At 37.6% G+C, this 25897-nt stretch overlaps 1 protein-coding gene across 4 annotated transcripts in view; it reads right to left on the bottom strand.

The window, feature by feature from the left end:
• kcnh1a (potassium voltage-gated channel, subfamily H (eag-related), member 1a) overlaps positions 1-25897 on the bottom strand; it is a 49815-nt gene that overhangs the window by 2051 nt on the left and 21867 nt on the right. For all 4 annotated transcript variants that reach the window (XM_079853807.1, XM_079853808.1, XM_079853809.1 and 1 more), the window contains 4 exons: positions 19397-19596; positions 17918-18170; positions 12480-12676; positions 1482-2350 (listed from right to left, as the gene is read on the bottom strand). In XM_079853807.1, coding sequence (XP_079709933.1) covers positions 1496-2350; positions 12480-12676; positions 17918-18170; positions 19397-19596 — 1505 coding nt within the window. In that variant the 3' untranslated portion in view covers positions 1482-1495. The remainder of the gene's footprint in view (positions 1-1481; positions 2351-12479; positions 12677-17917; positions 18171-19396; positions 19597-25897) is intronic.

Here is a 25897-nt window from a genome sequence, read left to right as displayed (position 1 = left end):
GTTGAGTCACGTGGATTACTTGAATTATGTCTCTACTACCTTTCTGGGGATTGAAAGTTGTGTAGGCTGTCAATGGAGGAACAGAAAGCCCTCAAATTTGATTAAAAATGTAATTTGTCTTCCAAAGATGAACAAAAGTTTTATGGGTTTGGAATGACGTGAGGGTAATTACTAATTAATTAATTATTACTAATTTTTGAGTGAAAAAACCTTTTTTATGTTATGAATAAGTGAAAATGGCGAATATTACATTTCTATATTTTATTGTCTAAATTAATTAAAAATAAAACATTAAAAACTAAATAATTTTAATGCTAAAAGTGAATTTAGGCATCACAACATTATAATGTGCACAATGAAAATGGGTATTCATTTCAGAATTTGCTACAGATTACAATTAACAGTCTTGTTAAATTAAGTTAGTTAAAGACTAACTTTAAGTGAGCATTAGATGATGGCAAATGAAATGTAAACAAAATATGGGACGTGTACATGTACTGTACAATTAAATATCCAATATTGGCTGATATTTATCCAATAAGTCTGTAATATGAACCAATGACCAATATGGTACCGATATATTGTGCATCCCTAAACATGTATTCTACCACTGTTGTCAGATTTTATTTTATAGTTTGTTGAGATGTGCATTGACGCAAGTCATGGAAAGGACCCTAACAGCTGTTACACTTCAAAACCCCTGAAGAGCTCATTAGTTTCTCCAGTTACATTTACAACTCTTGGGATAGTAGTTGATTTGTTGTTGTACAAACATGTTTATCTGGGGTTTCCATGGTTCCTGGGATGCGCTCTGCTTCTTCAATCTTTCGGCTAGCAGCTCATATCCACACCGTCACATATTTGGGCAAGATGCTTAGCTCTGTGATTCCTGATAAAGACTTGTGTCCGGCGGTGAGCTACCCAACAGGACGGTGCAGAATGGATCTCTATACCAGAAACACTGCAGAGCATGAACAGCAGTGTGTGTGTGTGTGTGTGTGTGAGAGAGAGCTCGAAAGAGAGAGGGGAAGACATGCTACATGAGCGGATCTAGAAGGGCCCGCACTTGCAGTTGGGGACCGTGCATTGCCATGACAACCATCAGTCAGAGTGGGCCCTGCGGCAAGAGTTCTCACTGTCTGTCAGTGTCGCAGGACTAAAACAGGGAGCAGTTCGACACAAAGAGTGTCTGTGTGACAACTAACACACCATCACTTTGGTATCGCAGATGCTCTGCCTTGGGATGAGACATCCTCTTCTCCTTTCCAGTGTCTTATTTCATCCTTTCCCTCACTCATTCTCTCTCTCTCACACACAAACACACACACACACACACACACATACACACACACACTCACTCTTAGAGTGTCTGTCATGCTTTTTGCTGGCACAGATGTCAGAAGTAGTTCCATTTTTTTTTTTAAATCGTTTCTCAGAGAAAGTCTCTGAATCATTTCCCTTTCAAGAAGAAAGAAGCTTACCTCTCTCTTTTTCTTCAAGGGAATATGTCCTCCTTGTCTGTGTCTGGTGATGTCGGTCGTGAGATCTGGAAGAGCGACATGGGAGAGGTCGGAGACTTTCTGCTCCTTAGCAACCTCAATACCTCAGCAACCTGTGTCTCCAAGGCAACCATTCGGTTACCGAGTACCGACAGCTCCTCTTTAAGTTCAGTACGGAGTTCCAGAAGTGAGGCATGCAGTGTGTGTTCGGGAATAGGGGGGATAGGTGGGATCGGGGGAGTTTTTCCGTCGGGTAGGACTGGGCTTCGGTCTACAGGGGTGCGTGCGCCACCCTCGTCCAGCCGTAGGTCGCTTTTGGTGATGCCGCTGTCGCAGGAGTCGGTCTTCTTCAGTCCGCTGGGCTCTGAAGTCTTTGTGGAGCTGCTCCGCTCTGGGAGAGTCTCCATTGATTCCGCTTTAGGAACATTCCCCCAGCTCTCTGGCTTTGCAATGCTCTCCCTAAACCTGGCCCACCCTCGTGCGCGTGGCTCTGATGTCCGAGGGATGTTTGGGACAGGGGCACTGAGCTTGGCCTGGTCGAAAGCACCCAGGGTGCGGTTTTTGTTTGGGTGGGATGGGATGGGCGTGGCTGGGCTTTCCGTTACTGTGACGATGCTTGTGGTGGCGACCACATCTTGGCTGATGACTTTGTTGTGGATTTGGCCCTTCTCAAGATCAGGGTCATCGGGATTGGGCTGCCCAACGGCAAGACGGGCTTCCTTCTGCTGGCGGAAACGCTGGAACAGGCGGCGGACAGGATGATCGGGAGGAAGATTCAGCGGGGCCTCGTTCTTCCTCCTCTGCCTCTCCTCTTCCTCACGCTTCACATCGCTGATCTTTCTGAACACAAGCTGAAAAGACACAGTTAAACATTAAACATGCATAATACAAATTATATAAATATTATATTATATATAAATTATATACTATAGTTCATGCATTCCCTGGGGATCAAACCCGTGGTCTTGGCATTGCTAGTGCTATATTCTACTGTTTGAGCTTCAGAAATGCTTTAGCATAATATAGTTCTAAAATATGAAACATCATTTTTAGAATATCTAATATAGAACTTCTAATGCGGCCTTATGTCTCACGCGGGACTAAGAGGATTAAGTAGTATAGTTCTAAAAATGAAAACTATTATTTAACAAAATATGCAGATTTAATGTAACTCACTTTTTTTAATCAAACTGACCCCTTTCTCAACTGTTTTTGTCCATAAACAAAGTAAAGGTGGACTATCCCTTCACCATAACATTAAAACAAAATGTGGTCAGTCACTTTATGTACATTGTGCAGATAGCCTCTTTTAGTCTAAATAGGAAGTTCTATCCAGGATAAGCTGCGATGTGAACTAGTCTTTGAGCTGATAGTCATAAGTCAGGCTCTGCAAGATTATGCAATATGTAGACTTCAGCAGGAAAATTACAACCATTCCCGGTGTCTCCTTTATAGTGAGATTACACTCGCTGTCTTGGAGATCCTGCGCCCGGTGTTGTGAATTTAGCTAAATGTCCTTAGTTCTAACTTATTTATTGGAGCTCATGTATATTTCAGAGTTGAAGGCTTTTATTGAGCAGATTCCCAAAGTCAAGCTTCTGCTATGTGAGTGTCTGCTCTGGATGTAGCAATTTTATTCTCTCCCTCTTCCATCTCTCTCTCTCTCTCTCTCTCTCTCTCATATGCATACACACACATACTGGCCTTCAGTTTTAATTGGCCAAGACAGTTTGTGGAAGGGTTTAATAATTATAATGCTGAAAAAGCTTGTTAAAAGGTGTGTGTGTGTGTGTGCTGTGTGCACACCTCTGCATACTGAGACAGTTTGTTCCTGTCACTATTGCAAGCTGGACGATGCATTTGTATGACTCCATCTTCAATATGTTAATATTCATTATGTCCTGAATATTCATTAAGTGGGACAGAGTGCCCAAGCATCTGTACCACCAATCTGTCTGTGAAATTACTTGGAACAGAACAACACATACATGCTCTAGTCCTCTCGTGTGTAGTAGAAGAGGATGGGCTGTGGACACTTGCTTGGTTTGTGTGGAATTATTTTTATTTATTTGATTGACCATGTGTTTATTGTTAGTTCATTTTAATTCAGCTGAGACGTTTCAGCTAAAAAAAGACGACTATAATCTCATACGGTATACTGTGAAGATTTTGCAAAGACCGTGTAAACGTGTGTGAACAGGCCATCAAAAGGTGTTAGTGAAAAGTTCAGATGTAGCTTTGGGGTTTACAAGTCATCCTCTCCTGAGACAAAAGACAGACTATTGCTTTCCAAACACACACTCTTTCAAGAAATGACACATAGGACCTTGTATCAACATGTCTAAAGTGATCTAATCACAAGTGGTCAGGTGAGACACATGGCTGTTTAAACCTGGTAGATATGTGTCCTCTGTGACTTTGCAACTTTATATCTGCCAACGTTGATTTTATATATCATGATTTGACTTTGTATATCAGAATTTTGACTTTATATCCCACAGTTTTCACTTTTTTCTTACAATTTGACTTTATATATACATTTTGAATTCATATCTTCCAGTTTGTATTATATCATACAATTCAGTCTTTCTTATTTTAACCTTTATCTCACAATTACATTTATTTTATTTTGTTTAATTGAACTTTGAATTGAAAACAGGCTTTTGATTTCCGAATTTTTACGTTATATCTCACAATTTTGTCTTTATATCTCATACTGTGGATTTTTATAAATATGATATCTTACAATTCAACCTTTATCTCACAGTAGCATTTATTTTATTTTAATTTATTGAACTCTGACGTGGAAGCAGGCCTCCATAAGATTTTAACCTGCCCTGATATAACTTGTTTTATTAAGCTAAAATAACAGCTGTACTGTACATCAGTGGCCGTATAGCAGGAGTGGGGGCACATTTGTTTAATTTTGATTTGTGATTTCATTAGAATGGATAGCAAGCCGGCGAAATGGAGGTTGAGCGCATGTTTGAGTGCTGTGTGTGGGAGGGAACATTGCTGCTGTCACTTTCCAAAACGATAACTCAGTCAAACATTAAAAATGACAAATTCCAGCATCAGAAAACAACAATTGGAAAGTGTTCCCCTTTATTAGATACATCTAGCCAGTAGCCACAAGCAATTTCATAAAGTGGTGGGAACAAAATCGACCATGGCAAAAAAAGGTGGCTATGCACAAAATCACATTCTTTCCCATTTTTGAGTTTAGGCACCTCAAAATGATCCTCAAGCGATGTGTATTAGTGGGAGAAACAGAGCGTATTAGGCATTTCCCCATTATGTCTCACATAAAATTGTTTCATTTGGGCTTTAAATGCTCAAATTTGTCATATTGCCACTTTCCAGCTGAATGTAATGTTTTTTTTGTAATTGAACTCTAAATAACTAATAATGTTTGGCAGTAGGTGGAGAAATATACCGATGCCGCTCCCTCTGAGAATCCAGGCTGAATGAGAGAACTGAACAAATCAGTCAGACAAATAGACAGCCTCAGTAGATTGCATTTCTGAATGACGTCAAGGGTCTTGCTTCTCTTTGCGTTACAGAGATGATGGACAGTAATGACCAGACCGCTGCCCTCCCATTCAGCCGTTCCTATCCTGGACACAGACACACACAGGCCATTCCACTATCCGGAAATAAATCCACCCTTATAGCCATCATTTATATTTCTGAGGCACAGTATCAGTACATACGCATGTAGACAGCTTTAGCACAAACATTCATACCATATCTGTCACACTAGAATAAGGTCTTTTTTGTTGTTGTTTTTTTCATAAAATGAAAGTCAGTGGAGTTCAGTGGCCAGATGTATAAACATAGTCACTATGTTAAGACTGTGTCTTAAGAACTAGCCAACTAGCAGTTAGTCAAGAGGTAATCGGTCTAACTTTTCAGATTCAAAGTAGACCAATCTGCTTTTTTAACTGACACAAAATTTTATGAAAGCCATGTATGCAACCGGTGTTGATTTGAACCACATTGACTTTCACGCTGTATAGAAAAAAATATTTCATGTTTAGAAACCAAAAAAAGTAATTTTGGCTCAAATAAACATTAAAAATATAAGAGTCTGCATATGTAGCAAACTTCATCCTCACAAATTACACCAGTACACACAATTAGTCGTATCCACTTGTGAAAATTATATATCTCAAAATGACATTGTAAATGCATCCTGTAAACAATTTTACAAACTGAAGGCAGTGTCCAAACGATTTTCTGATAGTTTAAATTGTATTTGAAATATTCCTTTAAATCATAAAATACTCCACACTAGACTTTTAGAGTGGATATTGAGCCTGTCAGCACTCTGGCTGACAGATACAGGGGACTGTCATTGTTTCTAGTGTTTTGTAAACCATCGCCCTTGAAGGATATACGAGAAAGGACAGACATGCAGAGAGGGATTACATAACTAAAGCTGAAGCATTACACAAAGGTGCGTGTGCCTGCGTGTACGAGGAGGATGGTATTATGTGCTTGCACCTAGATTCCTAATGGTGTATTGTTAGAAGCCTTCTGTTGCCACGCGTCCCTCGCACTCCCGCGCACACACGGCCCTCTTGTGTATTCTGCGTTTGCTTTTCTCCCCCTAAATATATCATCATCAAACAGGAAAACTCATTCTGCAACTTTCAAAGAGTTCAAAATGTGTGTGTGATGTTGGAGGTGTTAGTCTGGGGATAGAACGGTAAAAAGGAGGGGACAGAAAGAGACAGTAGGCGAGAGGGAGCACTCACATCTCCACTGTTTCATAATTCAAACTAAAAGCTGGCTGTGTGCACATCGAAGCAGAAAAAAAATTCCCATAACACTGTAAAACCATGAAATAAAAGTATACGCACACCTATCTTACTTCCTCTACCTCAACTGCACACTATCCTTGTGTACTTTTACCTATCACTAAACCTCCATTTGCACCCTGTCTGTAATAAAAGTTACAATTTCATGTTTAATTTATGCTTAAATTGAAACAACATGCTATTGGTCATCATTTGAATGCTTATTTGCATACTTTATATTCTCTGTGGGGTCACGTTTGTCTCGCTGTTGGTTTGGTGGTCTTGAAACAACCGAATTGTATGTTTATGATTGATTATCCTGGTTATTTTAATTGAGCCCGAGTGTGTATAATACTGTATTTGTGGCAACGATGCTGGGAGTGTTTTCTAGTGTATGATTTGTAATAAATGTTTTATTTAAATTTTAAGTTGCTTTTGTGTAACATCTCTCCACCTGTGTACTACCATTTAAAAGTTTGTGGTTAGAGATTTTTTTTATTTTTTTTAAGAAATTAACACTTATTTAGCAAGGATGAATTAAATTGATCTAAAGTGACAGTAAAGAGACAGTAAAGTAAAGTACATTGTTACAAAAGATTCATTTTTCAAACAAGTGCTGTTCTTTTTAACATTCTATTCATCTAATTCATCAAAGCCTTAAAATGTATCAAGCTTTCCACAAAAATATTAAGCAGCACAACTCTTTTCAACATTGATAATAATGATTGATTAGAAATGTTTCAGCATATTAAAATATTTTCTGAAGGATCATGTGACACTGAAGACTGGAGTAATGGTTGCTGAAAATTCAGCTTTGCCATCAAAGGAATAAATTACATTTTAAAATATATTAAAATATTTCACAGCATTAATGTTTTTACTGTATTTTTGATCAAATAAATTAAGCCTTGGTAAGCATAAGAGACTTCTTTCAAAACATTAAAAAATCATTACACTCACAACAGACTAACATTAATAACATACTTATATTCTTGCTTGCCTCACATCCCATTATTAATCACTGCCTAAATATGCACCAAAGTCTGAGTCAGAGAAATAAACCGGAACAATCCGCACACATTCAAACAGAGTGACTTAAGAAGCATGTGTTTAATAGATTATAAGTAATATTCACCTCAAATGGATGTTTATTTTTATCAGCACTTAGAAGTTATTTCAGTTTACTAATATTTATATGCCTTGGTGTTTTGAAATGATGTTCAGAAAGGGTAAATTATTCTATTAGGAAAACAGAATTAAAAGACTTGTTAATGATATGGTTTCTTGGTTGGTAAATAAGCTGAAGGTTTTTGTGCCGAAATCCTGCTGTGAAGTGAATTCACTCCTGCGTATCTTGTGCTTTTACTGTGTGCCTCTTGCTGACTGACTGGTTTTATGTCACTGATCTGATCAAATTTACCACACTCATCACAACCTCACAGAATCTGATCCCTCAGCAACGACTGATTCACTCACACCTGCCAAACACACACACGGATCGCAGGGTCATAAAGGGACATATTGAGTAAATGGCAGTGTCAAACCAGTGATATACATCTGACTTTTTACCACGCATGACTTTTGACAGCAATTCAACTGCAGTAGCAAACATGTATGTTAATGCGTGTTGAAGGGTTGAATGTGAATGCCTTTACAGTTATGTGTGCATGAATGTGTTTTACCCATTACAGCTGCATAAACTGTAACCTTAATCAAAGCTAAAATAACTCTTGACACAGCAGCATCGAGATGAAGAGGGTTTTACAGTGTTACCTTGGCAACCACTAACATGCAGAATCAGAAACAAATTGGATGGACCATTTAAGCATTTATTAATGCAGCTGTGACAGAAGACAGATGTACTGTATGCACTGTCTCAGCATCATGGGAGTGTGTTTGTTCGGATTTTACATAGAAAGATGCCAAAACTGTGGTGCTATGTGCCTGTTGTGTACAAATTCAGTTTCCAAAAATGTATTTTCCGTTTACCCTTATTTAAGACCTGCAGATGTTTTAGTACAAACATTGTTTGTGACGGTACTGATTTCTAATTTATATGTTTCTCAAAGTAAAAATGTTAAGGAATGTTCCGGATCAATACAAGTTAAGTCAACAGTGGTGGACAGTATCTTTGTTAATGTACCATTTTCAAGAATTTAGATGTATATGTATTGTTATTTTAGGAAACTTTTCCTTAACTACATTCCGAATGATTGTCAGATTTGTGAACGTTTTATAGCTCGCACTGAATGATTCATTTGGGAATTTGGCTGGTCTGATTGCAGCTAAGTTGATTATATATGACTGCTCAAAAATAATAAACGATCTATTGATCAGTACTTTTACTTTTGATAATTATAATACCATATTTAATGCACCTAAACAAAATATTACATATAAAATGGGTATTATAAGTAAAATGTGTAATATTTTGTACTTTTACTCAAGTAAAATTTTAAAGGAATACTTAAGTTTTTCTGGAATAGTATTTTATTTGAATATACTGTACGTGTGGTAGAATATAAGTCGATTATTATGTAAAATTGATTTATGCCTTAGTTAAAGTCTATTGTGCTACTGTTTTTTAACTGTTTTTTTTTTTTTTTTTTTTTTTGACAGTTAGAAAAACAATGTTCATTGTGGCATTTAACCTCAAACAAATGTTGTTGATAGAGCTTAATTTGAGTTTTAATTGAACCTGAGAATATTTCTGTAGGACTTTGAAAGAAGTGACTCGTCTGAACACTCTCGACACTACATTTGGGAGTTGTTTAGTTAGGAATGAGGACTTATATTAAAAGTAAGAAAACAGTCCCGTAATCACAAATAGACTGCAATGTGTACTGTGTAATCGCTGCTGCTGTTGTATCTAGGCCAAAGTGGCCTATTTGACCACTGTATAAGTCTATAGGTGAATATAGAATGTGTCCAGAAATATAACATATGTAGTCTTCCTGTGACATATTTTTCCATGTATAACAATTTTTTTCTATCTGGGTCACAATCCAACAGTAAACATCATGACTAATTCATGGAGACATGAGCTAATTAAAGGCTCCCATTTGGCAATGGTGTCAGAGAGGCATTAATATAACCACATTTTGTGTTTTCATATTTCAATGTATTGTTTAAGAGAACAGTTAGCGTTAAAGCGCTAGCAAAACCATATTGCACTGATCCAGCTATTTTTCGAACAAGTGATGCAAACATGAAAAAAATCCATTACAAACAAGTGTAGGCGTGGAGAGCTCGACAGAGAGACTATTCACTGAAGCTCTTACCTGTACCATTATTGTTTAAAATATATTAGTAGTATATATTTATGCAGCAGATGAATTTGGTTCTCCAGCTCCAATATGAATGCGTTTCCTGAAGTATATGATATATATTTAACCCATATGGATAAATATAACTATACGTAAGCCATTCCAGTAAAGAGGCAGACGCTCACTGAGCTATTATTAGTCTCCTCCTCAGACCCAGTTCCACTGAGAAACAGAACTCAGGCAGAGATTCAAAACTTAGACACACTGAGGGCCATTTTATCATACTGAGAAGTCTTTTATTATACTGTCTTTGAATGGAACTGGTAAGGAATTTATGGGTAAGATAACGGCTACATCTGGTTTATGGAGTGTTACAGTTATTTTGAACACGATTTGATGTGATAAAATTGTAACAAATTTCAATGTTAGTCTCCAAACAGTCAAAACAATGGGGACAATCAGGGATGTGGCCAGGCAAGTGGTTTGAGTTCTCTGGTTTGTATATGTGGGCGACCCCCTGACTTTATTTTTCCCAATCCTAGCCTAGCGTTTCCTGTCACTTCTATATTATCCTCTTCAATTAAAAACAACAGGGTTTAGAAAAAACCTGCTTGTCCTTTAATCCCTTAATCCTCCTCTCAGTCATTTCTGGCCATTTAACAAGTCAGTTTAGTGTTGTTTGTGTTTCTGATCAGAATATTTCTCTCTTTTTCTGTCTCCGTCTGTCTTTTTCTTTGGTTGAATTTGGTTGATCTCTTTCTCTTTTCTGTCAGATAAATTGAACACAGCTCTTCAATTCAGTGGTAATGTATGTATTAACAGCTCCCACACACGTTATCACATGTTTGTATTGGCACTTCCATGTAAACCTACACACACCTCTTTAGGGCTGGACCCGAATATTCGAGTATTCGTTCGGTGGGTTGGTATTCGATTTGAAAATTTGACATTCGAATATTCGTTTTATTTGTATTTTTTTGCACACCTGGGATCCCCCGCGAAACGATTCTCATTCGCGCTTGAATAAGGCCGGCGACACACTGGCTGCGTGGCGTGAGCGTCTTAGCTGCGTTGCGTGTCCGTTTTTATTTCGGCTCCCATGTTAACAGGTTGGAGTTTGCACACTGCCTGCGTGAGACACGTGTCTCAGGCTCGAGCCACGCGGAAAACGCGTGCATGCTAGAAATAGAACCGACGCGTTGAAGTGTTCCAGCAACGGGAGTATTCTCTGGCTAGAGCGCAGAGCAGCGGAGTTTGTATGGACCAAAGTGCATGCCTGAGCTTGTATTTTGGGTTAAGCTGCGTTGCTTTGACATTGTGGAAAATAGAATAATAGAAACAAAATGTATTAGCCTTTTTACCTGTTATTATCAATCTAAATTAATCTCTTTTTTAATTTAACTTAATTTCGTTTTTCTTTATTTAAATTTCGTTTTTCTTTATTTAAATCTACCCTTTACTGTGTCAGTAATTTGTTAGTCAGAAAAATATTAGACTACCTTAAAAGTATTGCTTAATTTAACAGACCTGTGTGTGTGTGTTTTATGCAGTGTCCGTTCTCGAAGCATAAGCCCTGCCCGCGTGAGGCGCGCCGCTTCCCGCTCGCGCTGTTCTGTAGTTTACTAAAAGTTTATTAATTCTGAATGTGTTGTGTGTCGCGTGTCCATCTATATTGCACCAAATGCCACACTGCACTCCCGTGTGAAGTCGATTGGATGAACGGTTCTCGAAATAATAAAAATGCAAACGGACAGACAGACACATAGAGAATACTGCCTTTATTAGAGAGAAGAATATGTTCAGCCCCCTCTCTCCGAAGCTTCGAATATTCGATGTTCATTACTACCGAAGCTTCGAATCTCAAAAAATGGTATTCGGACCAGCCCTACACCTCTTTTCTTAACAGACTTAACATTTTTTCTTAACATTAAGCAAAGCAGCAGCACAACTGTATACAGACGGCTTGTGTTGTGCCTTTCCTGCTACATACGATGCATCTTTGTATAGGCAAAGTGATTTCTGGGTTAATACATTCATTAGGGCTGTCACATTATCAGATTTTTCATGACACAATTATTGTGGATTCACAATCAAAAACAATATTATCGTGGGGAGTTTTTCTCTCTTTTTTTGGCTGATGAATCACCCTCAAAATACTAGTGTAGGGACTAATGCTTTGGTCTGTTGTCTCCGACATGAGTTTGTTTGGCAGTAGTAGCTACGTAAACATGGCGTCATCTTCTTTTTTTTTCTCCCTTTTAAGACCGTTGGCAACTGGCATTAAGTTGCAATACTGCCACCTACTATGTTGGAGTATCAGCCAGTTACTGGTGCTGAATTATTTACAGTATTATAATGTGTAGTGTAGTATCAACTCAATATCAACATGAAATTAATTATTGGCACTGGGTTATTTACGATATTATTGTATGTGTACAGTATTAAGTCAGTATTAATATAATTTTTTATATATCAGTTATTTTCAGCTATTTATTGTGACAACCATAAATGTCCATAAAATAAAAAAAAGGTTATCAGGAGTGGGCAATTAAGAAATTCTATAATTTACACTTGGAGGTGGGTTACATTTACATCCATATGGTGATTAACCTGCACAGAATAGATAGTGTAGCTATAAACTGCTTAAATCATCTGGATTTACTCTGATTTAATAAATAGAAAGTGTCTGTCACTATAAGTAGTATGTGATTATCTAGATAGAGAGCTGTATTTATATTTTCCCATTAATTCAGCGTGCTACAATCTACTTTCAGCTGTGCAGTGAAGTTTGAATGCAGTAACCTGTAATGTGGGTCTCGAGAAATTCTGCTTACATATGCGGTCTGACATGGGCCAGTGGAAATTGAAAAAGTACTGAGAGGGAAAGAGAATGGCAGGCAGCATTCACTCACCCGTTTGCGCAGGTTGTACGTAAGCAGGAGATTTCGTGAGAAGTGGTTGGAGAAGGCGGTGTAGAACTCTAGGACTTTCTGAAGCGCGTCCCGTTTGATCACGTGCAGGTCACAGTATGTTAGCGCTCTCACATTAGCGCACGCCTGAGCTAGCGTCACCTCCTTCCAGAATACATCCCCAAACACATCACCTTTACCTGCAGAGATACACAGACACTTTCTTACACACACACAAACAAGCCTGGCCTGTGTTTCTCGTTGATGTTAGAGACTATTGGTGGCAGTGGTTCTATACTGAGGCTTACATTGCTTTTGGGAAACACAGCCCTGAATGGTACATTTATAGAGGACTGTGGCTGTCTAAATAACTGGCAGATCGATACTGTACGTTTATTCCAAATAATATATTAGATGGACTTCTTTATTTAAACTGAGCAGCAAAAAAAAAAATTTTTAATCAGTATATTTGTTTTGTTGTCCTAAATAAGCCAAATTGTATTTGTACACTAGCATTCAGATGTTCAGTGTCAGTAAGGTGTTTTTTGATGAGGAGGGTTGGTTGCCAGTAAATACATTTATAATGTTAAAAAAAGATTTTCTGTTTTTCTGAACTGATGTATCAGTTCCACAAAAATATTGAGCAACTGTCAACATCATTGATAATAATAAGAACTGTTTCTTGAGCAGCAAATCAGCATATTAGAAGGATTTCTGAAGCATCATGTGACACTGAAGACTGGAGTAATGATGCTGAACATTTTGCAATCACAGAATAAAAATAGAAAACTAAATTTTTCACAATATTACTGTTTTACTGTATTTTAATCTAATAAATGTATCTTAAATGTTGCATAAGAAACCTATTTCAAAAACATTAAAAAAATCTAACAAAAACCTTTGAACGGTAGTGTATTATGACTTGTTTTCAATAAATATCTTGATTTTTGGTTTCAAGAAATTTCTGCTAAATTAATTTCTTATTTTCTATAAATTTTTTGCTGCAAAAAAAAAAGAAAATACTGCAAATGCTCTTTCTGTTTTTTTCTTTCCTCTATCTTCTGTCATTCACAACAATATCCTGGCAAGGCAGCATTCTTTTGCACACACAAACACACTTTTATTATGATTGGTCAACCCATAGTGCGACATATCATGAGCATGTCTGACAGAGGAGAAATGATGATGAGACATATTCCCTCATTCCACTACTGAAATGAACAAATGCACAAAACTCTTGTCCATCCATCTCTGTCTGGTCACATCTAGGATAAGCTGGAGTTACAGAACCAAAATGTCCACTCAGATAAATTATTTACGGTTGTCTTAGTTAATGTTCTAGAATACAGATTCCTTCCTGCTAGCAGAGAGAGAGATCTAGAGTGTCACATTTGGTTACGAGACATCAAGAATCAATGGTGTTTGACATCTATGATGCATCTTGATACACTAAATTTATATATTCAATATTCACTATAATTGCTGTTTGTCATAACTTTCTATTTATCAAAGATTTCTAAAACAAAACAAAAAAAAAGTATCACGGTTAAAAATGATTAGGCAGCACAACATTTTTTAACATTGATAATAAGAAGAAAGAAAAGGCTGGAGTAATGGCTGCTGAAAATTCAGCTTTGCTATCACAGGAATACATCACATTTTAAAATATATTATAATACAAAATGGTTATTTAAAATATATAAATATATATATATTTTTAAATAGTTTTGTTTTGATCAAAACAGTCTTGGTAAGCATAAAAGAGACTTCTTTCAAAAACATTAAAAAAAAATCGTACTGATCCCAAACTTTTGAACGGCAGTAAATGTGTGGGAAGAGTTTGTGTATAATAACTTAAAGGGATAGTTCACTTTGAAATTCAATTTTGGTATGTTTTAGCTTACCTCAAGGGCATCCAAGATGTAGGTGTCTTTTTTTCCGCAGTAGTTTCAATTTTGATATTTTTAGGTCAAACCGTTCTTGTCTGTCAGTCATATAATGCAGGTCTATGGTCACTATCTCAAAGAGCATGCACAGTGAAGTCCAAATTAAGCAATTCCCCATCGTAAGTACACATTGATGGCCTAAGACACGAAAACGAGCGGTTTGTGTGAGAAAACGAACAGTATTTATATTGTTTTTACCTCTACACAACCACGTCCAAGTGATCTGAGGGCGCGCGCGTTCTGGCTTAGTCTGTGCAAGCGTTGGAAAGTGTACAAGAGGTAAAAACGATATAAATACTGTTCGTTTTCTCACACAAACCGCTCGTTTCGTGTCTTAGGCCATCAATGTGTACTTACGATGGGGAATTGCTTAATTTGGACTTCACTGTGCATGCTCTTTGAGATAGTGACCATAGACCTGCATTATATGACTGACAGACAAGAACGGTTTGACCTAAAAATATCAAAATTGAAACTACTGCGGGGAAAAAAGACACCTACATCTTGGATGCCCTTGAGGTAAGCTAAAACATACCAAAATTTAATTTCAAAGTGAACTATCCCTTTAAATCATCTTTTGTGCTCCACAGAAGGAAGAAGTACATGTTTGGAATGACATAAGGGTAAAGAAATAAATAAGAAATTACAGAATTTTATTTTTTGGGTGAAATGTCCCTTTAATATATTTATCTGCATGACATCAGAAAATTCAAGAAGTTTGGAATGAATCATAGTGTTAAAGCATAGCTTTAATGAATGATTGTTTTGGACTTAGCGGGAAGTTTTGAGCTCACTGTTTTTTGTAGCTGCTTCAACTGACTTTTAAGGAGAAATAAACACTCGCAATATGGGTGCTGTCACTGTACTCTCTTTCTTTGTACTTTTAAGTAAGAGTGAATGGAAAGAGAGAGTTTCTAATATGTGTAATGGACCAGCAGTATCATTATTTATAGCTCCAGAGGTCACAGTGTAACACACACCAGCCTAATGAGAATTCAGACACACGCATACTAACCTCTGACCCACAGTTTCGCTCAATCCGCCCACTTGAGAGATACATGTGGTCAGATCGATAATCCTTTTTATTCTGTCTACATAGTGTGTGTGTGTAAATTTTAGAAGCAAAAGATGACATTTGTGGCCTTCCAGACTGATCCTAAATCAGTTTAACAGCTGCGGCAGAGAGCCAAATTTAGCAATGCATCGTTAGTTTGTCAACAGATAAATAAATGGCCATTAGATTCTTAGCTCTGTGGCTTCATGAGGCGAAGTAGCCTAATTTTCTGTTGTGAGACAGACGTTACATCTGGAGCAGTATACATCTATGAGTCGCATGTCTGACCTAAGATCACTGTTCGCATTTTTTATTCTTTTTTTTTTAAGGATGTTGAGTCGATACTAAACTAAAGAAAATTATGAAATGATACCAGTATTTCTGCAGTTTCAGCTAGCAAGACCTAAAAAATATTATTTTGTATCAAAATATCAGATCTATGTATTGGGTCTCATAGTATAAATACATTCTATCAGATACTATTATGTCATTCATTTTAATTAAACAATAATTTTGACAAGAAAAAGAGAAAACCACACACTACGTACCGAAATTTACCACAAAACCTAAATGTATTACTGACTGTTGACAAATTACTGGAATAATAATTAAAAATTGAGAAGGAAAGTGTGTGTGTATATATATACATTAATATTAGTATATTTGGTATTGTGACTAGGGTTGCAAAATTCTGGGAATTTTCAAAGATGGAAACTTTCCATGGGAATTAATGGGAATTTAAGGGAATTAACAGGAATTTATGGGAATAAACGGGAATAAACTGGGAATTTTCAAAGTTGAGGGTTGGCTCTTCATAGGGAACTTAAATATAGTTGAGGAAAGTATATTTTAGCATAATCTTGACTAAAACAAACAGATGCCATTCAAATACACTTGAATATCCATGCCATTCCTCAATCACATGCACATAGCACACTGCTTACTGCATGGCTATTGAGACCACACCCCCTACTGGCACTGTGCACGCCTCCATCACATGTTCAGAAGCCCAAAGCACAAGACTATTGAAGGCACACATTTGAGCCTGTGGACTAAACAAAGTGAAGTAAGTTTTGATGATATTATGGGGAAATACATTTATTAAATGTTTAAATTGCAAATATCACATACAAATGTATTCATCTAGTAGATAGCAAGCTGATAAGTTAGATGCTAAATAAACTAGCATAACTTTATTTACCACATAAGTAGGGCTGGGCGGTATGACGGTATATATCACTACCGCGGAAGAAAATGTCAACCGTAACAGATTTTTTTATTTCATGTATACCGTGACATGTAAATAAGTAGGCGTGGTTAACTCGCGTGCAGCGTGCGTGAGACTGAGACACTGATATTTGTCAAAGGAACATGAAGAAAGACCAAGAGGATCCGCAAAAGGAATTACGTTTTCAAAATGAATGTGATATTTTCGGGGGGGAAGGTGCAGAAGTAGAACTAGAGCAGTGCAGCACACTGAAAGTTTAGAGAGACGCACATGCTCGCAACGGGGCTTACTTGACAACAAGTTCATATATCAATATTCTAACGAATGGAAATGACCTTAAATAATGTATCTATCCGTCTCTTATGTGTACAGTTACTTTCAGAGTGGACGCGCAAGCGGTTGCCGTGGTAATGAATATTTCCAAAATTCCCCAGCTTAACTTCCCATGGAAATTTACCGGAAACTTTCCGGAAATTTACCGGAAATTTTCCGCCCCTTTGCAACCCTAATTGTGACTACTCAATTTCTATTTGTTTTTTGTCATTTCATTGAATGAAATAATGTGGAGCCAATGTGAGAAGTCATTACAGTGTTTATAGGTAGGTTTATAGGTATAACTAATCATTTAAAAACACAGGCGTTTAAAGTTTATAGTGCAATAAATCACAGTTCATTGTGCGGCAGAGAAAATGTTGTTTGAACAGAAGACATAAGAAGTCTACAGCAAGAAAGCTGGAATGCTTCCAACTCAATTACTGCCAGAAAAGGATGAACTGATACTTAGAAAGGATCTTAAAAACATACTTTAGAACTGACATTCTAAATATCTTTTTAATGTTATTTTTTTATCATCAGCTTATGCCATATTTTGCATTATTTAACATGCATTATGCTCACAGTTTAAACTTTTTCCTCTTCATTTTATTTTATTATGTTCCCTGAATGTTTTACACTCAGAGAAATAGATGAACACCTTGATCAAAGAGGATACAGGGTGCAAGATGTGGGAAGAAACAAAAGGGAGAGGGATGGCACAGTGTGGTGGAGATATACAATCACATAGAAGCTCTGTGGATGCAAATAATCTTCCTATAGGGAACTAAACCCAAGACAGAGGGATGATGTCATGATGTGCAAACTGCTAAAGATAATTAATGCACTTTTGCTAAAAATATATCGAATCCATGTCCATACCATGTCAATATTCTCTTACCCAGAATGGCGACCACTTCGTCGTCTTGAATGACCTCCAGTGACCCTGACACCACAAAACATAGGCTGTCCACGCTCTCGCCCGCATGGTAGATAAGATCGCCTGGAGCGCAGTGGATGGTCTGGAACTCCATGGCCAGGGCCCGCAAACAGCCGTCACTGGCCAGACGGAAAGCAGGATGTTCCTTAAAAACCTTCCGGTTCAGGTGCACGCATATATCAGCACGCATGTCTTTAGGACAGATCTGCAAAACCTGTAATAAGAGAGAGAAATATCAGACTTAAGTGGTTATTCAGCTGCAACTTAATAACTAACTTAAATTTGGGACCTAGGTGGTTATAAAACGCTGCCTACGGCCCTGACTGTGTGCTGTTCCTGCAAAGCACTACCAGATTTCCTCTGAAACCCTCTACCTCTCCCAGCTCCACCTGTTTAGATCTGCTATGAGATTCATTTATGCCTATTCATGCAGCAGCAGCATTTCTTACATGCTCACAGCAGCATGTCTTTGTATATCTAGTGGCAGTAGCATGTCCATACTTTCTCTGTAGCAGTAGAGTGTGCAGCAGATATAGTCCACCAAGACCAAGTAAGATTTTCAAATCCATTTACATGCTAAAACTATTATGAGAGATGTTGATTGAAATGAATATATCCCATCATGGAAAAAGGCCAAAATTCTAAAGAAAATATTTTTACAATTATTGTAAGAATTGTTCTATTTGTATGAGCCGAGTAATGAAGTAACAGTAAGTTCAACTTCCAGCTGTTTTTGAATGCATTGCTCTGATGGCAGGAAAATCCCTTATTCTGGAGATTCATGCACCGGCCATGGGCATGATTAAATGCATTAATTTTTCTTTTTTATAAACACTGTCTCATGGCCACCCAAATTTATGTTAACTGTCATGCCAATGAAGCATACTGAGAGGCTGACACAGAGAGACAGAGGTACAGGACATGTGTGCTGGTGTGTATGTGTGTATCTGAGCGCATTAGCGTGTGATATGTCCCTGAGCTGCCATTCCCAGCAGCTCCTCACTTTTCCAGAGCATCTCCCTTTCTGCATGTGGTTGTCACTGAGACATGGAGGCTGGCTCTGGGGAGGACAGTGCAAGTCTGTGTGTGATGAGACGGCTAAATCACGAGAGAGAGAGAGAGAGAGGAGATGACAGCTGGAGCATTCTGACAATGTCCACCCAACGGGGACTTCATATCCACAGAGTCATGCTGTTCCCCTCCTGTGGTTTAAGTATAAACGACAGGACGAGTCTAAACACACAGCGTGAAAAAGCATCTTGCTAAATAATCACACTAATGTTTAAAAATACTTAGCCAGACACACACACACACACACAAGACAGAGCAGAAGCGAATAACACATACACACATACACACACGTTAGACAGGAGGGTGGCTGCTGCGAGGTGTCCCGAGTTGCATGCTGGCCAATTGAAGTTGGGCATACAGGGTGTTCACCTTTTCAGTGTCAATACCGTGGGACATGGACCAGGTGGAGGCGATATAATCCATAACTCTCTCGCTCAGGCCTTTGGGCACCTGGTACAGCTTGAGGAAGTCCCGCACGCTGTTAAGCATCTCGTGATAGCGGTTAGTGTTGGCATACATCTGCTGGAAGATAGTCGTCACATTACCGAAGATGGTGGCGTAGAGGAGAGCTATAAGAAAGGGAGAAATAAACTTTTTGGATTAAGGGACAACACAGAGGAGGCACAGAATAATTGAAATAAATCAGAAATAAAATGATAATTATATACATACAGTGGTCTTCAAAAGTCAAAGTCCACATTAAATATAAAAAATATTGAAAGTATTTTTTTTAAATAATTTATAATTTATTCATGCATATAGAAAAAAATGTATTGCAAGAAAGAAAATCAAAAGAAGCCCCAAATAACTTTAGAGAGAGAAAGAGAGAGAGAGTGTGTGTGTGTGTGTGTGTGTGTGTGTGTGTGTGTGTGTGTGTGTGTGTGTGTGTGTGTGTGTGTGTGTGTGTGTGTGTGTGTGTGTGTTCATTATCTGACATGCATTGTGTAGTTGCCAGTTACAAAAGCTACATGGAAAAAAATATTCCAAAAGTTACCAGTTTCAGAAGAGAGAGAGACAGAAATGGTGATGATAAGTGACAGAGTGAATTGTAAATGAGTGAAAGCACAGGACAGAAAGAAGAAAATTCAATAAAGGCGAGTGATTGTCTCTTTTAAACTGATTTAGTCGGCCTGTAATGGCTCTGCACACAGAAGAAAATCTAATTACGCATGTAGGGACTCTTAGGTGTATGTGTGTGTGTGTGTGAATCCCCTCCTAAATACCTTCAGATTAGAATTATGAGCTGCCATTACTCTACAATCATGTCTATCTCATGAACTCAGGAAACACTGCCCTGATATATTAAAGGTATAGTTCACATACAAATAAAAGTTGTGTTATTTACCCACCCTCATGTCATTCCTCACCTGTATGCTGTTATTTTTTTGAACATTTGTGCAGCACTTTCTGTGCAATAACAGTTTGTAGAGACCATTTGTAGTGATTCATGCTATTCCAAATCTTTTGAAGTAACTTCTTACAGTTTTGTGTGAGAAACAGAAAGAAGTAATTTATTTTAGTCTGATAACCTTCCCCTCCAGTGAGCTATTAACTCAAGAGCTGGATCAGTCTGACGCATGAATGAATCGTTCAGTCTGATTTGTGAACCGGTCGGATCAACTGGCTCAACTATTCATTCATGTATCGGACCAATTCGGTTCTCGAGTTCAGCTCACTGACTCAGTGATCTGCATATATTGACCACTTTTATAGTGTGTTTTTGTTGGTGTTTTGACAGATGGTCACTATGTAACAAAAAGATCTTTGTGAAGATTCTTTAAAATACTCCTTTTGTGTTCCACTGGAAAAAAATAACAGCATACAGGTTTTGAATGACTTGAGGGTGAGTAAATGATGACAGATTTTTCAACTTCCTTGAATTAGAAAAGCTCAAATTAGAGCAAACAATCATGTCTGCTATTTATCTCTTTAAAGTCGGCACAAAACGGAAATTGTGATAGTGTTTTCTTCCCTATTGTGATGTATATACGAGTAAAAATACGAGTAAAATGGCTTCTTGAACAAGAAACAATGTGGGGTGGGATTTTGTCCATGGGGAATTGACTGGGGAATTGACTGGATCATTGTCATTTGCTATTGCTTTGATCTACAGTATTGTGAGTGACAGGTTTTCCCGTTCTTGCACCGATAAACACGTCATCAGAGAAGAGATTTTGTTGTACAAGGGAGGGGAGGTTATTTCAAGTAAATATTCGGAGGGCACATTAACTCTTTCCCCGCCATTGACGGAAATTTCCGTCATTTATGAGACAACGCTTCCCCGCCATTGACGGAAATTTCCAGCTTTCCATGTTTTCACTGTTATATGGTAGGGGGCGCTTGGTCATCATTCTGAATCCGATCTAGATATAGTCTTTGATAAAAATGTGATTTTCTCATCTCAAATGTTGCTTTTTTTATGAAAATTACCCAGTGTTGATTAAAAAAAAGACTGCATTAAGCTAGAATAATAAAAAAAAATTGTGTGAGTGTTTAAAAGCAGAGGGTCTGTTCTTTCTTTAGATATATTGCATATTCAGATATTCATAAAACAAAATATTCTGGGTGCCATGAAGATTTTGTGAAAATAATCAAAAATGCTGGCGTTGGCTGGCAACTTTTTCCAGAGAGTTCATCAAAAATTTGCACAGATCATTCATATATAATAAACACAGCAATTTTAAACACTGTGACTTTAAATAGTCTTTTATAATAATACTGTCATTTAAATTTGTGCACACTTCCAAACTATAACAGATGCTGATGTTGAAAAAAGTTCAAGGCTTTTTAGTATTGTCAACTACCCAGCTGCAGTTTTCTGGGACCCCAGCCATTATTATTAGAGTGTACGAGTCTTGTAAGTGTATGTGTGTGAAATCGGTGATGTACAGATATGCAGTGTGACAGTCTTTTCTGATTTGGAGACAGATTTGGCTCCAAGGTGACAATAACGTGGAACAGAGCTGACAGCGACTTTCCTACTGAAAACATGAGCACACTCTAGATGGTCTGACATGACACATAGGACACAGACACGTCCAGATGTATCAATGTGTGAGGTCACAGGGTGGGCGTTTGTTCACCCTGCAATCTAAAAGTTCAACTTTAACTGCTTTCACGCTTCAAGATGAACTGTCCTGTCGAATCACACGCACACATCGGTTTTTCATTGCAGAGATAGATGAATGTTCATTAACAATGAACAAATGAGTAAGCCAGGCAGCTTATTACACACCCTCTCTTTACATTAACTGATGTACGCTCTTTAATCGTGTGGGTGAGATAGAGAAAGTGTTAGTATTTCTCTTGAGTGTTTTGATCTTTGAGATTGCATGGATTGTCTAGGCAGCTCTTGACTGAATGCTCTGACCTAAACGCATGGTTATATTTCATATCACGTGTTTAAATTGTTCTGAAGTTTTCAAATGTGCTGTCAAGTTTATATCTATATATATAATTTATTGATTCAATTTTATAGTTACGCACAGTCACACACATGAAATGTCCCTTTAAAGTTTTCAGTGCAGTGCAAAAATAAATGTCTATTATCTTGTGCAGCTCTCATGACAGTGTAAGGCCCATCCACTCGGTTCAACGACAGTTTCCGATAAGCGGGGGAAGTCTTTTCAGCGTGGCAAAGTAGTTTAATTCCAATTAAACTTTTATCTGACTCCATTTTATCATGACCTCAAATTTAGGTTGGAATGTCAAATGGTTATTGATCATTTATATAATAGTTTAGCTACACATTTGATTATTCTATTTAACTCTTTACTCTTATTGTATCCGTTCATTCGGGTGCCAAACTAGCACAGGGTACTCGCACCGGCTGTTCATTTTTATGCGGGCACACGATCACAAACTCGCCAGTCTTGGTCACTAGACAGTGGTAATTGACTGTTTAGAAGGCTGCCTTCAATCTTGCTCTATCTAAAAGTATTTTGCTTAGTCCCCATTGGTCTGTATACACTTGAATTAAAGCAACACTATCTGTAGTCAGAGGTCATGACCGCTACTACTGATATAAGCAGACCAATGGTACTTCTCTGATAGTAGGTAAGGTAGGTAAGGCTCATCCTATTTAGGTTGGTCGATCAACATTTTATTGTCCTAAACGGAAATTCCGTTTTTAGCCTTTACAGTCTAAGTACACTTGAACTAGTGCCAAGTGTTAGCCGGAGCTCTAAAACTGCAGTTGATGTGCCCTATGCTCCACTCAAAACTGGACTCTAGTCCGGTACTAACCTACAACAATGTACTAACAACTTTGTCAAAACGATCCCCGTTCATTCACTGTATTCTGCAGCCGCAGGCCAGTAGTTGGCGATGTCACTTTGTAAAGAAACACTAAATGTCTATAGACCCCTTCAGTTTGTAAACATGGTGACGTTTTTTTGTGGGCGAAGCTTAGGTGGAACGATTCCTCTGGCTGCTTCACTAACGTAAGTTAGCAAGTTTTGTTAGCTTGTTTTGTAACAATGACTGGAGAAAATCTGATTTTATCTTAATGTGTAAGGTCACTCACTGTCCAGGATCGCAATTTGTTATTTGCAAAAGTTAATTTTAACAGACAGAAACAGATTGACCGACCTATACATACACACTCACTCAATGGATGGACGATCTGACAGGATTACCTCCGGTTGAGTGGCCTGACATCTACACTAATAGAGAAACCGAGCATAAAGAGAAACTGAGGGCGTATAAATCTTTAGATGTCTATAGCTATTTGCTGAATGGTCACGTACATGACTTGTGTGGTACGATCCAAAGTTCTGCCAAGCCAGCGCCAAGGCCAGAAGATGACCATTTAAAGAGTGATATTACAGTGCAATTTTAAAGATGTGAATATTTTAGAAAATTCCAAAATTCCAGATACATCAAATACATTTTTTAACTTTATGTATTTGATTATTCTTTCTTACCAGGTTCTTCAAAAAGTCTAGTCACAATCACAACAATGTATACAATCACAGATGATTCACAAATAACCACAATAGTTTAGAAAATATTATGTGATATAATTTCAAACTGGAGCCTATACTCCGTCAATTCTTGCACCCAGCAACACAACAAGATGTCATTTCAAGGTCCGAATCTGTGCTGGTTTGTATTGGCTGCCTCCAGTTTTCCCTTTGTTTTGCCCCCAGCTAACGCCATGACGTAATTGTGATGTCGGCGCAAAAAGGGTCTATAGACTGAACATGCATGCGCATTACGTCACCGGTTTCCAAAAAATTCAAGTTTTTGTTGTTTGGTGTTTTGACGATAACAGTATCGCTTTCAAAAACTTGCGCTTTGAAACCTGATTTTAGAAGCTTATTTAAAAAATATTATAAAAAAATAACAAAAAGGTTTTTTTAACTGTCCCCTAAAACTATATGACGGACGCATTAAAATTCCTCAATCCACTTTCTGTCTCCTCTCTCTTTCACACTCTCATTTTCTGTTCCCCTTAGCACAGCTAAATCTGAGGTTTCATGAATTTAACATATTTTCTAAAAATAGCCACATTCGGGTTATTCTGTTCCTTCTGAAGTACACAACAACTCAACCTAGGAAACGGCATGTGATTTAGAGTGGAAACAATGGCACAGAACCCCATTAATCTTCCTTGCCTTCATAAAGGAGATTTAAATCCATCAAACAAAACTGTGTTTGTGCTCGTGGACTTTCTGTGTGCTCTGTTTAAAACATGGAAGCACACAAGTGCAAGTTCAAGTCATTAGAAGAAGAGCAAAAATCAGCACTAAACCCCAGGGGAGTCTGTACTGTAAAGCAGGACTCGTTATATTTTTCAGCACTGATGTTTTTACACCTCCTCTGTTCATTAGAAAGTTGCTGCGGCAATTGTCTTTGCATGACACATTCATAACATTGTTTCGGTAAAAGACGAAACATCTCGCCATCTGCTTGAGCTGAGCCGCTGCCAGAGATGGTGTGAGACAGAGGGGTAATGGTAGAGCAAAGAAAAACATGGGGTGGAGGAGATAAGCCTGTGTTAGTGTAATTTGATTAGAGCAGGTGATTAATTGTACTGCCAGCATTATACTTGTGCTCTTCACTCCATCTCTCCCCCTCTCTTTCTTTTTATCACCCATTTATTTTGACTACACAATATGCAGTATAGCCTTGTTTTAAATCAGTTCAAATAGTGAATACTTAATACTGACAGTAACAAACGATATCATTTATATTCAAGTAAATCAAAATCTGAAATTTATGATCTCTCAAATTAACTATGTGCAATTTCTGAAGAAAATACCAGTGCTTGAATAACAGCAATAGAGTAGTGTTAAAGCTTTGGGTAAGTTTTAGTTTTAGTTCTGAGGGTTCTGTAGAAAATTAAATGCTGTCAAAAGTACCGACATGTTGGTGGCAAGTCGATACTTAAATTTTTTAAATGTAACGATACAAGCCTTTCTGCAGTCCCAGTAGTACTGAGTACCGGGTCATTTCGGTACCCTCGGATAGGCAGCTACTTTCATATTGGTTTCATATTGGAGTAACTTTTCATTATATCTTTTTAATGCAATATTTACTTAACTGTTTTAAAGCTTCATGTTAATGTATTATTTTTTAATTATTAACTGATGTCATTAATTAAAAAAATTTATTATTAAACTATTATGGTACAGAAACTGGTACAGAGAACCAATTTTACTGGTATACTACCTATTCATCACTAATTCAATGGAAATCATGTCACAAATGAAACCCAAGAATTCAGGCCTAATACCAAAATTCAGATCTCTCTTGCCTTTTAATCAGCAATAACTAATGCATCCTTGCCAAGACTGATAGCATCATTTAATCTGTTTGTTCAGAAGTACCAATTATCCTCACTGGGTGCTGAACTCATTAATTAGA

The sequence above is a fragment of the Squalius cephalus genome (assembly GCF_949319135.1).
Source record: "Squalius cephalus genome assembly, chromosome: 20".
NCBI lineage: Eukaryota > Metazoa > Chordata > Actinopteri > Cypriniformes > Leuciscidae > Squalius > Squalius cephalus.
The sequence above is the reverse complement of the archived record's forward strand: the minus strand, read 5'-3'. Positions and strand labels throughout refer to the sequence as shown.